This window comes from Rattus norvegicus, chromosome X (genome assembly GCF_021556685.1).
Source record: "Rattus norvegicus strain SHRSP/BbbUtx chromosome X, alternate assembly SHRSP_T2T, whole genome shotgun sequence".
Taxonomy (NCBI): domain Eukaryota; kingdom Metazoa; phylum Chordata; class Mammalia; order Rodentia; family Muridae; genus Rattus; species Rattus norvegicus.
The window spans coordinates 41788357-41802930 of NC_141554.1; the positions used below are offsets into that span (position 1 = coordinate 41788357).

At 47.8% G+C, this 14574-nt stretch overlaps 1 protein-coding gene across 3 annotated transcripts in view; it reads right to left on the reverse strand.

Annotated features, from left to right (window-relative positions):
* Positions 1-3764: 3764 nt before the first annotated feature.
* The window catches only part of Phka2 (phosphorylase kinase regulatory subunit alpha 2), a 122507-nt gene continuing 111697 nt past the window's right edge, over positions 3765-14574 (reverse strand). For all 3 annotated transcript variants that reach the window (NM_001446947.1, NM_001395639.1, XM_087600675.1), the window contains 4 exon segments: positions 3765-8853; positions 9389-9589; positions 10299-10352; positions 12075-12245. In NM_001446947.1, coding sequence (NP_001433876.1) covers positions 8683-8853; positions 9389-9589; positions 10299-10352; positions 12075-12245 — 597 coding nt within the window. In that variant the 3' untranslated portion in view covers positions 3765-8682.

The window sequence follows — 14574 nt, forward strand, 5'->3', positions numbered from 1 at the left end:
GGAGGGGAGAGAAGGCATTTGGGGCTATCTCTAAAAGGAATTCTTTGAATGTTTGTTATGTTCCAGGAGCCTCACTCCTACCTATATTGTAAAATTTAACATTTGTTTAGCATTTACTATGTACCAAGTGGTATCCATGAACTATTACAAGTATTAATATGTTTGTCTCTTGCAAGAACCATGGGAAGCAGAGGTGTGATCACAAAGCCAGTCACTGGAGCTGGAGTTGGCTGCATGTAGGCCTTGGTCCGGGGCCAGTGCCCTGTAGCACTGCTGGCATTGGGCAGTTCTTCTGACCCAAGGCTGTGGTGTGGGGACAGAGGCTTGAGGAAAAGCAGCTCTGTCTGTTGCATGTTCCTGACCTCATTCTCCCACGGTTGCAGGTGGCCCTGGTAGCAACCCACTCCATGTGTTCTGAGGGTGTCCAGTAACTCAGACAAAAAGCAAGGTCAGCTTCCTCGGCTTTCTTCCTTCTCAACAAACTCCAGGTTCCTCCCTGCATTCTTTCCCCCCTCTGTGTATATGGTGTGTGTGTGTGTGTGTGTGTGTGTGTGTGTGTGTGTGTGTGTGTGTGTGTGTGTGCGCGCGCGCGCGCGCGCACGCGAGCGTGTTTCTGTGTGAGAGTGCAGGCACCTGTACTATGGGGGATATTGTGGAGGATAAAAGACAACCCCTATGTTAGCCCCTTCTCCCCACCTTGTTTGAGTCAGGGACCTTTTTGTTGCTCACTGCTGGCTATGTCAGGCTAGCTTGATGAACGATCCTGCTTCCATATTAGGCTGGAAAAGCATCTTATAAGACAAAGTAGGTTCATTCCTGTTTATGAGTAAACCTCTGTTCCTTACGGATTGGGCTCTGCTCAACCTGCAACTTTAACTACAAATGGTTCTGTACTGCCTGTTCTGGGAAACAGCAACTATGTCTTTGTTTCAAAAAAGTTGTTATGACCGTCTTGCAAACATGTCCTTGTTTCAGGAAGCTGTTTTGACTAACTTGTTACGCTTATGTTCTGCTCCTGTAACCCTGTTCACCAGCTAAACCCTCAATTTGGATACCCTCTAGCCCTGAGCTATAAAAACCTTATATTCTCTATGTCCAATGCTGATCTCTTGAACCCCACCTTGGGGGAAGGCAGCCATTGTACATTAATGAAAGTGCTCATTTAATCACTTAATTTGGCCACAGTGATTTGGGTTGGCTGCCTTTCTCCTCCCTTCTTTGGGATTAACAGCTTCTGGAATTCTCCTGTCTCCCATTTCATTGTTGCAAAGCACTTTACCCACTGATGATCTTCTCGTCCCCACTCTACCTCTTAAGAGCATCCATATTTCTCTCAAGGAAAGCAGGGGCACTTTGCAATATGAGGCCCTTAGGTGCCAAGTGCCAAGGGGAAGAAAACACGTCAGGGGTTAAGATGTTTCCCTTCTCTGGGGGCCATGCCCTACCTAGCTGCAGGAGGGGAGTGGAATATTTAGAGTGGACTATAGGGCAGGGCCTTGGCCACTCTAGGTGTTTACAGCAGATGGTTAAATTTTTGACCTCACACCAGGTAAGCCAGCTTGGGGTCCTCAGAGTTCAATGTCTCACAATGTAGTTCTCTCTACTAGCTGTTGTGTAAGACCTGCCCAAACTTTCTATTGATGCGAATTATCATCCACATTGTATACTGAGAAAACACACTGGGAAAGCTGAGTCACAATTCATAGGCACGGTGCAAAGGTCGCCTGTCTGAATGCAAATTTCATGTTTCAGAAGCATACTGGCCTGTTCTTCAGAGTACAGCCTGGCTTGCAGATTCACAGGCCAACAATTCCTTGTTAAGCATTCATTGTTACATGCATTCATTGTCTTGCTGACCTCTAGACTTACCACACAAAGATAGATTGTACAATCACCATATATTTCAGGGAGGAGAAAACTGAGGCACCTAGAGACTGTATAATCAGAGGTGCTCTAAGCAGCATGGTGGCTGAAATGCTGATGCCTGCTGGCAGATCTTCTCGTGAAGAGAGGATCGGGGCTCAGGAAGCAGTTGCAGCTGGCTCACTTCCAGATGTGTCAAAGGTACCTCTGCTCAAGAGTATCTAGGGGACTGTGTCTATATTACATCTGAAAGATCCTGGTTACTAGCTTTGACTGTTTCCAAAACTCTATCTACCTTTCTTCTGACCTTCAGGTGGGTCCTTTGAGAGAAGCTTACTAGGCTGTTGTCCCAGGTCTTGAAAGCTGGGGAACTTGGAGAAATGGTCTCAGCAGAACTCTAGGCATGGAGCCAGGACTCTCTAACCTCATGTGTCTTTGAGGCCAGAAAAAAAGCCAGACTGGGCATGTTGGGGTTATGAGCCATGACAGGACACTGTGCTCTTGACTGCCCATTCACAAACGGAACAGCGGACTCCCAGGCTGGCTTTAAAGTATAGGATGTGGTATTTGTGTGTCGTATGAAGCTTCAGCTTTGCCTCTGCCCCTCTTTTCCAGGTAAACACCTCATAGGACTGGGCCACTTACTTCACTTCCTCCTCAGACAGTCCTCTGTTCTAGATGGTTTCTGCCCATTTCCACTTCTGCCCCTCAAGGTACATGCTACTGGCTAACCTTCTGGAATGTTCCCTGACTGCCTTTTTTCAGGGAGCGCCTCCCTTCTTTCAGTGACTCACTACATTCCTTCCTTGCTTTTTGTTTTTTTTCTTTTTATTATGCCTCCTTTCTGGGAGGAAAAAAAATCATCAAATTTAAAACTCAGCCCAGCACATCTATTTTAAGTGCAGGGGAAGCAGCCTTTGAACAACTTGCAGAATGCAAAACCTTTACGACTTTCAAAGGCCTCAGCCACAGAGCTTGTAACTCATGGTTGCTTACTTGAAGGGCCTATAGGTGCTTGGGGACATCAGAGATCTAAAGTCTATCAGGTGTGCGCAACAGGAAAACATCGTGAAAAGGTATATGGGAACAGACGTTTATGGTTCTCTTGCTCTCTTGCATGGCTGGGAAAACAAGGTTGCCCTGCTCTGGGCCCAGGAGTGCGTTGCTGGCATTTAGTGAATTAGATGTAGGCTGTGCTTCACCCTCCAGAAACTTGTGTATCTCCTTGGCCCCAGGCTGGCAGTCACCAGACTGCAGCTTTTGTTCCGTTTCCTCTGCTGTTCACAGCACCGTGTAGTTCTAGCATTGTTTGTACTGATAGAGTGCCCAAACACCAACTCCCTCTAGCCCCACCCACAGAACCCCTCTCATCCTGATGACTAGTTTGTGTCTTTACTAGACACGGGGCCTCTGAACTCCTGCCTGTCCATTCCGGCACCAGGATACATGTGTGCTGCCAATACCAAGTTGACGGCCAGCTGGTAGCACCCCCCTCCCACCCCAAGTGCACTCAGAAGAGCAGGTCTTCCATGAGTCTCAGGCCCTGGGCAGGAAAAGGAGAGATTCAGGCCACAAGGGCCCAATCCTTCTGGGTCACAGGGCCCACTCAGTGCCACACAGAAGGCTCCTCCCCTGATATAGTGCCCTCTCCAAGCCTCTCAGCCTGCCCACACTGGAGTCAGCAGCTTGTGCCTAATGAGGAAAGAAATGTAGGGGAGTTCTTGCCTGCCTCTCCAGAGGACAAGGAGAGGGAGCTGGGGGAGGGGGAAGCCTCCTCTAGATGGCTGTGCCTCCCTCTAGCCTAGGGGAGGGCCTCCCATGCTCACAGGAATGCAGGAGCAGGTCCTGGTGACAGCTGGGGAAAATTATTCACACTGTCAGGAGAGAGGCTTATACCATGATTCGGTTCCAATTCTTTATTTTTAAATCCCCCAGCTGGCTAGGGGCTTAGAAGGAACGATGTGACAATCATTTGCATCTTGTTCCAGATGGGCTGTCACTCATGGTCCAGAAAGCCTAATGGGGCTGGGTTTGTGGTCACGAAGAATGTATGGCCCATCAGCAGCTCCCCCAGACTTTGATGGACTGATTTGTGACAGCTCCTTGAAGCTCAAGACTGTGTTGTGGGGCAGGGTGGGGCTGTCCCTGGACACCAGTGGTGACCTGACAACTGCAGCTCAGCAGCTGCACTTCCAACGAGAACAAACATCCAAGTGTCCTGCCTCCAGCCAGGGGTGATAGGCCCAGGTGTTCCCTTCACTACTGCTATGTGACTTTGATGGCCGAGCTGTCCAGATCAGACACCTGGGAAAGAGAGGCCACAGGCTCATCTTTTCTGGACAAAGGAACAAAAACTAGACTCCTGGCTGGAATAACATTTGTTCAGATGGTTGATCTTAACCCTATTCATTCTCTATACACTGTGAGATTGAGTCTACCCCAACTGTAGAAGGCAGATGCACAGCTAAGGGCCACTGCTTCCAGCTGCTACTGCACTCCTGCCTAAGTGCAGCTTGTGGCTGTTTGCAGTCCATGCCAGTGACAGGTAGCAGTCCCTACATTGTTTCCAGAAAGGCAGAGGTGATGGCTTTGGTGGCAGTATCCTGCATCAGGGACCTCTGTGATCCTGGGAGCAATCTGGAGATTTGGTTCTGATGATATGTGAATTATCCAATCTTCGTTATGGAATATCTTCCATATTTCCCCAGCTAGGATTTATTTGATTTACTTGCAAACAAGCACTACAACATTTGGTCAAAAGTGACAGGACAGCAATGAGAGCCTAGAGCCAATTACTGATAGTTCTCCTTGGCAAGTCCATCCTGAGTTGGTAGCTGGGAAGATCCTTCAGAAAAGGAGATGTGAGAGTAGACAGAGCCCAGCAGGTATTGCTATGCAAACAGAAGGACCTGAGTTTAAACCACCAAAACTCATACAAAAGGTCATGTGTAGTCACACATGTGACCAGAACTCCTGCACCATCTATGCATATGGATACATGTATACACAAGTGGGGGCACACTGGAGAGTAGACAGGCCTGCTGGCTTTTAGCTTACATCCAGAGTCCGTGAGATGCTGCTTCAAGGGGGTGAGGTGGAGATAGAACAGGACACCCAGTGTCTTCCTCTAGCTTCTAAGTGTGCACAGGTGCAACGCACACCTCTGCACACTACCCGCCCACCCACCCCTCTATTTCTAAAAGAAGCTATGAAATCAGTTATCCCTTGTGCTCAATGAGGACACAGCTTAGTCAACATGAAGCCTATCCTTTCAAAGCCTGGCACCTCACCTGTACTAGTTGGAGGTGGAAGCCTTCAGCAGCCACCAGATTTAGAACTGAGATGTGAATGTCAACAGATCAGCACGAAGAGCTCTCGGAGCAGCAGCCTGGTCAATGTCCTCTCCTCTGAGGGCTTCAGAAATGAGCAGGCTGCTTGTTAGCTGCCACCGTGCATGCCCAAGCTCCTGTGTGCTTACTTAGTGAAGCCTGGCCATACAAGGCATGCTGCAAATGCCTTTGGATTGTTTGTTCAGTCTTTCGGAAGTTATAAACTGCGGTGAGGCAAGGGGAAAGTCATACAGGTCCAGAGTTCGCCGCTTCTATTGATTCCAGTCCCTCTGAGAAGTATTATAGTCCTTAAAAATGCACATATATAGTCTCTTAAAAAGACAGTTTTCTGATAGAATTTTCTCTAACATCAGTCAGGTACACAGCATAAAATTGGACACCAGTCTTAATATCTGGTCTTCTCATTCCTCTGAGAATTCACGAGACTCATTCCCCTCATGGCTTTCTGATGGACAGATGAGGGGTACGGGGCACTGAGAGGGCCAAGTACTGCTTTTCTTCACAGGCAGAACTATCAATGGCCATGTCTAGGAACAGAAGGCATTCTGGGAACATGATGTTCTTCTACCCTGCAAAGTACAGAGCTGCACAGAGCAGATGGCAGGGACTTCAAAAGCCGAAGTCACCTTGAAAGAGAGTGGCACACAGAGAGAGAGAGAGAGAGATGGGAAACTGTTGTCCCCTTTGACAATAAGGAAGCGAACAGACAAAGGTGACTTGCCAGACTTGGGCACAAGTCAACAGAGCAGAGATGACTCCACTGTAATTTATAGAAAGGGAGGCCAAGCCTCCTGTCATCTTGTCCAGAAATAAATGGCATCAATCAGCTGGCAAAGTGTTTCTCTTGGCTCCTGATTGGCGGGCTCTCCTTTTGTTCCAGCAGACACATTTGCATTCTATCTGGGAAGCTGACGCCTGACAACCACTATTTCCTGTGCTGAGAAGACGAGTGGAATAACCTGGCACATTTTTACCTCTTGAGCCACTGGACCTGACAGTAGCCTTTCCTCATTTCACATGGTCTACTTCTGTCCTAGGATATATCTGGTTACCTAACTGGTATGGAATTCCATACCAGTCAGGAGGCCTCTTACTCTTCTTTGCAGATGGGTAAACTAAGGCACACAGAGATCAATTTGCTTGCGCAACACCAAATACTGGTGTCAGAGCTAGGATAGTAAACTTAATGCTAAAACCACAGAACAGACCATAGGGCTGCCTTTAAGCTGAATATGTTAAAAGACATTTTAACTCTTGGATTCCCTGATGTGTTGGTCCTCTGAGACCACATTCTAGTCCCCTGCAGAGGTCAAAAAAAAAAAAAAAAAAAAAACTGACTTTTCAGCTATGGGAGAGAAAACAGGAACAAAAGCTTCTCTACTATGCCCCTGGGAGTTGGAGAACAATCAACCAAGACCAAGGCCATGGGGCCTATGAGGCCTTCTTCCCCACCAGTACCTGTAGGCAAGGGTGGGCTTGTCATCCTTTCAAACATCTGTGTGTCGCAGGTATGGCCTCAGTGGCTCACTAAAGGGATTGTCTTCCAAGCCTGCTCTCCTCCTTTGAAGCTGGCAGCTTGCTGCCTGTGGAAATGCACTCCTATTTCAGGACTTCATTTGAAAGAGATTTCAAAGAATGGCTGGAAAGCTGCAGCGAATTGCTTTTTGTGGCTCGTCTCCTTGGCCAGAGTCTCATCTCCAGCCCAAAGCAGCAGCTGCTACTTCTCACGTCACAGCCACATCACTGGCAGGCTGAGTGCTCAGAGTTAGCCCTGGGCCCAGTCTGAAGGACTAGTTCTTCTAGAACTTCTCTCATGCAGCACTGGGCACTTTTATGCCAGCATCTTTTTTTACTGTATGTTCAAAATTCTCTACCAGGGAGGCTGTTAGCCAATTATATGACTCTGAGCCTGGATTATACTGAAAATGTCTTAAAGATACAAGAGGGCAGGAGAGATGGATTAGCAGTTAAGAGTGATCGCTGCTCTTCACAGAGGACCTGAGTTTGGTCAAAACTGACAGCAGCTCCAGCTCCTGGGGATCCAATGCTTCCTTCTGGCCTCCACAGGGACCCCTACACAGGTGGCATGTGCGCACGCGCACACACACACACACACACACACACACACACACACACACACACACACGAATACACACAGAAACAGATAAATGCATTTTTAAAAAATGCCTAGAGATGCTGAGGAACACCATGGCTCCCTGCTATCTTCTGCTTTGAGAATAAAGTGCGATCCCCTGCATCTACACTATGAGGGACTTGGGCACCTCCAAGCACCATCCTCCTTTCATCTCCACATAAATGTGAGAAGCTGAGGGAGCTTGTTTCCATTTCAGAGGTGAAAAGTCACTGTGAACTGTCACCTTTCACAACCAAACGGGAACATGACACTTGGGCACCAGTGACATTGTCTTTCAGGGCTGATTATTCACAGAAACTCTTCTTTTCATCCCTGTCCTAACATGGGGAAGACAAGGCTTTAAAAGAAATTCTATTCACCAGGAGAATGGTGACAGATTCAACAGACCTTGTCAGGCCTGAGCCTTGTCTGTCACGGTGCCCTGACCATACCCATACCCATCTGTGCGTGCTTCTGAAGAAAAGGGAGCATTGTTTCTGCAAGAACATGCTCTAGGCATGCATGACAGTGCTCTCAGGGGGGGCAGGGACACAGGCCTTTCCATGGGACTTCCTACCTGTTACAATCCTAAAACAAAGGTTTGTCTGCCTATCAGAAAAGTCAGATACTTTTTCTGTCGTTGTTATTGTTTTCTGGATTCAGGAAGATAAGGGATTTTCCTAAGGCAAGAGGATACTCCATTAATTCATGAACATCAGGAGAAGCTCCTCTGAAGACTACAGGACAAAGTTAACTAGGGACAATTTAGTCCATTTTGGCAATGAAGAATTTCATGATCCGAGTAGAGTGGGGCATTAAAATTTTTTCCAGAGAGACTTATTCTGTTTGGTAAACAGCTTGGTTAAGACAGAACTCATTCTCTTAAGATGTGCCCCTGTCAGGGTCTGCCTGTCTATCTATTGTTGCTGAAGGATCTTTCTACCTTCAAGATGTGTCACTAGCTCATCGAACCTATTTCTGTAACTCTTGGTGAGAGCCAATTTAAGCTGCTTCTCAGCTCACTCTGCACTCAAAAGAGACCAATTTCCAGTTCCTTTTTGGAGTCCACGAGAGCAGATGCTGTGACAAATGTTCCAGTGACATGAACCTAGAAAATGATCCCAGGGTGCTTCTCAGGGGAGCAGTGGATTCATCAGCATTATCTGTGGCTTAAACACACCCTGCTTTTAGCCTGAGTGCTGTCATCTCTCCTTGTGAAGCTTTCCGGTGGGACATGCTCTGGTGACAGAAAAGGAGCTCTAGGGGGGAGGCAGAAGAAAGTTCCCAATGAGGATCCAAATAAGATTCAGGGTGGTCATGTTTATGGGTGAGACCTTACTGCATCTGGCAGCCTGAACTGGGCAACAGGTCCTGCAAATGAGAAGCTACTGCTTTCGTTAGGTAGGTCATTGTGCCATAAGCCCCACTGGGAGCACTGTCATAAAAGAGGTGGCAAATTCCTGTGGCTTGGTCTTTTTCCAGGATATCTGTGGTTCCAAATGACACCTGTAGTCAGAAAAAAGCAGGAAAAAATGAGTAGAATCTATTTCTTTTCCTTCACAAAGTACTCTGCATGTTGGAGGTGGTCTGGGGGACTATAGGTGGGGCTAGGCCTCATGGCAGGAACCCAGAGTCACAAGGCAGGTAACATGTGACAATGACACAGAAGGTGGATACTGTGTTTTCACAGACCCCTCCCCCCTTTGCTGCTCAGTACTGATTCGTGGAGATGACAGCTTCTTTGTCCGACTCAATTTCGTGTACAGGGTAAGTAGTTTACGAAGAGCCAGATATGCGGCAAATGGTAGTGTCTGGGATCAAACCTACAACAACAAAGACCAGCTTCCCCAAAGGTTGTTAGAGTTCCCAAGTGGCCAACTTTGCCATCTCCTAACTAAATGGTTGACATTTTTTTTTTACCATCTGTGGTGACATTTTCCTGGTTTGAGTACATGCCTTCCAATTAGACACAATCTCCAGCATGCCCAGGGAGAAATAGTAAGCAAACCAACTACCCTGCCATTGGCCCAGTCACACCCACCTGGTCCTGCAGGAACAGCTGATTGGCTAGCTGCACTATCTGGTCCACATGGATGATGCCCCCGATACTGTCCATTTCCGTATCTGAGAGCAGTGTCAGTACCATGATGGCTTCTACCAGTAGCTGCCGATACTCGGGCTGGGACACACGGTTGAGCACTGATTCCACATGGACAGCGAACTTGATCTCACAAGGGGTCATCTACCAAATGATCAGCAGGTTGGCAGTGTGAAAGATGAAGCAGACAGAGCCCTATAGTCAATGCTGCCCTAGCGCTGTCGGAGCTCGGTTCAAAGGCTGCCTCCCTCCTGTTCACTGTCTTGATTCAATGCAGCAGCCTTCCGGAGGAGGGGTGACTGCTGTTCCCCAGGGCCAGCTGAGCTTATTCTAGTTCCTTTTGTCTGTCTTTTGACTGAGACTTTTAGGGAACAGAGGCCATTTCTTGTTTCTTAAGGAAATTCCCCATGGTATAAAGAATGGTACCTTGGGCAGGGTAAAAGAAAAAAACAAAAGAAAAGAAAATAGGAGAGAAGACAAAATCTGTCTTTTAAAAAAATGCCTGGAAGTGGTGCCTTGTGCTTGAAAGGCTGAAGATACCCCAGAATTCATGGAGGGTGAATAAACTGAAGGAAAGGTTGCTCGTGCTTGAAAGGGCCCTGCATCGGTCTCCTGCATGTGTGACAGGGTTTGGGTGGAGTTTTAGGGGCCCAGAGTTTATAAATGCTATTGCTGAGGGGACTGAGAGGGAAAGGTAAGAAGAAAGGAATTTTGTACAATTTGAGGGTGACACAGTTACAGTGATCAGACCTATAGATGGCCTGGCTCCATAGAATAATTCTGTAAGGCATATGCAGAATCAGCCATGGGGCAAGCCCACGGCTGGGCTGCTAGCTGGGTCTTCTCACTTTACCTCTTGGGTTGTTGAAGATGGGAGGACATAACCGTCGATGGATAGACCATGGCACTAGAAGCAGAACACAGACATCTCAGTCAGATTCCAGAACACCACAAGTGTGTGCTTGCTCACACACTCACACATACGCACATACAACTTTCCTTGCCCTGGAAATCTGCACGAGGGTTGGAACATGCCAGACTGTCAGAGTTATTTTTAGAGCCTTGTTCTCACTGCCCACAGGCTGTGTTTTCGATGGAACAATTCTGGGGAAACCAGCAGGCATCTTTCAGATTGGTGCAGGAACAGTGTCCTAGGGAGCTGCTGCGTCCTCCTCCCAAGAGGCTCTGCACTGCACTTGGCAACTGGACCCTGGAGCCTGCCAGGCCCCCTTTAGTGCCATAATGAAGGGAGACTTTCATGGCTCCCATTGGTGGAGTAATGCTCCTGTGCCTTTGCAGCCGTCTATTTTTGAGATTTCTATAATAAGCACCGATCACAAAAGACTGGAGCACATGCACACACACGCACACCCATCCATGTATATAAATACCAACAGGGCGCAATATAAAACACTGCTTTTTCATAATAAAAGCATCTTGGTATTGGGCCAGCAGAAGCCTGGCCGGAAATGTATGGTGCCCCAGAACGACTGAGATTTTCGAGGAATAGTTAGGCCTAGTCTAACTGGTCACCTTTTACACTCCAGTTGGCAGCAGCTGCCCTGCGTTCATATTGGCTGGCTCGAGGGCTCCCCACAAAAGTCTAGAAGGGTGGACCTGGGGCCTCTGCAGGCAGCTGTCTTCAGCAGGGCCTTGGTCCACAGAGCATAGGCCCTGAAGCTCTGTGACTGGCCCTGGGCACCTGCTGCCGAAAGAAGACAGTGGGCTAGGACTTCACAAAGGAGCTCTCACTTGGGATCACAGCAGTTCTCTCCTCTCCTTCTGTGAAACGAGCTAAAAAGGAATGGTTCTGAGAAAAAAGAGATTTGTCTTGCTTTGCAAAGCTTTTAAATGAGGCATACTGTCCCTCCATAGGGGAGGCAGGACAAACCCTGGTGGGGCCTTGGGAGTGGTATGAATACTCTGGAGTATGAATGTGGGAGAAGATGGATTGTGGGGTGTTGAGAACGAAGTGGCCCTGACTTCCCATGCTACGCTCACTTTAGCAGCAGGTGTTTTAGACAGGCCTTCCTGCATTCAGGTGTGTGGTGCACAGCAGTCTGTGGATACGTCACTTCCTGTCAGTTTCAAACTCCAAAGTCCAATGAAATGTTAACAGCCCCTAGGCAGATGGGAAGCACAGCCCTACTTCACTGCTATCGGAGCAATGGGCGCTGGTTAAGGGATGGGGACTGTAGGCTCTCTATCTTCCAGCCATGGAAACAGGGTTATCCCAGAGCAGGTGGGAACATGGCTTCTGGGGTCAGGCTATAATATTTTGCTTCTTTGTACCCTTGAACACTTAGCAGGTAGAAGAGGCTCTGTCATGTTCCTGAATGATTCAGATACCGTGTCTGTCAGCCACCAGCTTGAGGAGCTGTCAGCTTGGTAGCTAGCCAATCCAGATCCAGTTAATGCTGCGGGTCCTCTGCTTCCTATATAATAGCGCACAAGACAGCACTACAGTAGAGCCACCTAGCCCTAGATGCCACAGTGTCTTGCTATAGGCTGAGACATGTTCTCTAGCCATCTGCTACCTGGTATTTGGCAGGGGCACTGTGCCTCCTGAAGGTAGATAGGGTTGGGCTCATTTTCCCGAGAGCCCATGTCTCCTCAGCACCCATCTCACCTTCTGAAGGATCTTCCACACTCTCTGGTAGAATCCCACAGGGACCCTGTTGATAGCCCCATCCAATCTTCTCCTGCGCAGCCACTGGCCCTGCTGTTCTCCCCAGCCCAGGTGGTGTCCTCCAGAGTCTGTAGATGATGTGCCTGTCGGGGAGGACGGTGTGCTGGACCTCTGAAAAACAGACAACATATGGCCTTTAGTAGCAGGTGCCCCAGGGAAAAGATGGCCACTTTGAAGGCCAGATCAGCAAATTCGTCAGAATCTCCCTCTACATGTCACCCAGTCAAGGGCATAGGGCCCCTTGACTTCTTTTTGTCAGGTACCTGATGTTGGATTTAATTTTTCATGCTCAATTCTTCATAGCTCAATTCTTCCCAAGACCTAGGAAGTAGTATAACACCAGGGGACTCTGAGCTCACAGGACAGAGAACAAAGAGGTACAAGTGTGGGCTCTGCCATTAGGTGTTGGAGCCAAGCTCGAGAGCAGCTCTGGCAGCACCCAGGTTTAGGCTGCCTGAGCCCTATGTCAGCACCACCTATTACCCCAGTGATCTACACGACAGGGACATAACCTCCCTGGGGGAGCTGCCTGCAGCCATCTACTTTGTGAAGGCACACAAACACCCAAGCCTGAAAGTCCTTGTTGCTTGTGATGAGCGCTCAGGGGGCAGCTGTCACCCTGAAGGCCACTCCCTCAGAGGTCACTAGTCAGGCATACAAAGCCTATCTAAGGGAAGCAAGCTCTAAGAGTGTGTGGAGAGGTCGTCTTAGAGAGAGGGAGGTGGGTAGGGAGGAAGGACAGCCTGGGGCAGGAGCAAATGTCTCAGGGCCTGCTTTACTTTAGCAGTGCCACAGAGAAGTGACTATCACCTTCACCTGCCCATAGGATAAATACCACAGAGAGTACCGCATGTTTACAGTGAGAAAGAATGGATCAGGAAGCAAAGATAGAAAGTCAACTAGGAATTCACACTGAGCAGTGGGGTCACTGGTTTTTGGTTTTCTGCCTATGCTTTTCAATCCTGATTTTTGCTCTTTAGCTGTTGGTCCTGAGTTTTCTTCTAAGGCTAGGCTATGGTAGCCTTCAGCTTCAACCTGTTGACAATGGTTACAGCGTGATATCTTCTTTCCATTTCTGGGAGGCTAGACTTCTCTAGAGTCCAAAAGACAAGTGCTCCTGGGCTGTTGATCACCCAGGGGCAGAGATCAGGTGTGGACACCTCACTGACTGACTTGCCCTGGACAGACTCCTCGGGTTGGAACAACGTTAACACACATCGCTACATATGTTTTGGTTTGGACTATTTGGCCCTTTCACTTCACAATGTGCAACATCAAATTTAAAGGTTTAAAAATAAAATCCAAATATTAAGCACACTAGCAGGGTGGGAGGTGGGATTCTTCTCTCAGAACTCATTTTGACTTCAAAAGATCTTATTTTGAAAAGGCAGTTAGGTTGGGTTATTCTGCTGGGCTCATTACTGCCGTTTAAATAAGGCAACAATTAGCTACAAATAAAAGTAATTACAGCCACACTCATCAGTGACTCAGCTGATTTTCTCCTTCTGGTTTTGGGAGGCAGATTCAGACTTGCCTCTGCAATTAGAACATTTCCTGGGCCTCCACATGAACTAGGGCCACATGCTCAGCTGGGATAGGAAAGTAGAAAGTGGTGCTTAGCCTGGGGTGGGAGGAGCAGTAGTTCAACACTCAATAAAAGGGCATCTGGGCTGGGAATGGGGGTCAGTGATAGAGTGCCTATCTAGCATGCTCAAATTCCTGAGTTCTGTCCTCAGCACTGCCAAACAAACAAGAAAGAGGGGTGGAACCAGTATTTAAAGATTCTGGAAATTCCTAGGAGTTGATAAGGTAAGCACGTTTCACCCACAATGTATTGAGGAGTTTGACAAGCCAAGATCTAAGAGCATAAGATAGAAAATAAAGTTTAGTTCAGGAATATTTAAACTTTCTAGAATTTTCTCAAACTTACAGTTGGAAAATACCTCTACCATCAACTAAAAACCCTTAACCCAGTGATTCTCGACCTTCCTAATGCTGTGACCATTTCATACAGTTCCTCATGTTGTAAACCATAAAATTATTTTCATTGTTACTTCATAACTGTAATTTTGCTCCTGTTATGAATCATAATATAAATATCTGATATGCAGATATTTGTAGGTGACTCCCATGAAAGGGTCAGTTGAACCCCCAAAGGGGTTGCAACACACAGGTTGAGAACCACTGCCTTAATCTTTACTCAAACTATCAGAAGTCAGGGATGAGGGGTGCGGTGAAGCTCAGGGCTAGAGTGTTTGCTTAGAATGTGTGAGGACCTCAGTTCCATGTTCAAAACTACATGTATGCATGCACACACACATCCTAAACATAGTGGGGCTGAGCTGGGAACATGGGTAAGGACAGAGGAGAACTTGAACACTAGAGACAAGGAGGAGAAGACAGACTTGATGGAATGTAAACGTTTGGGCACAGCTTGGCC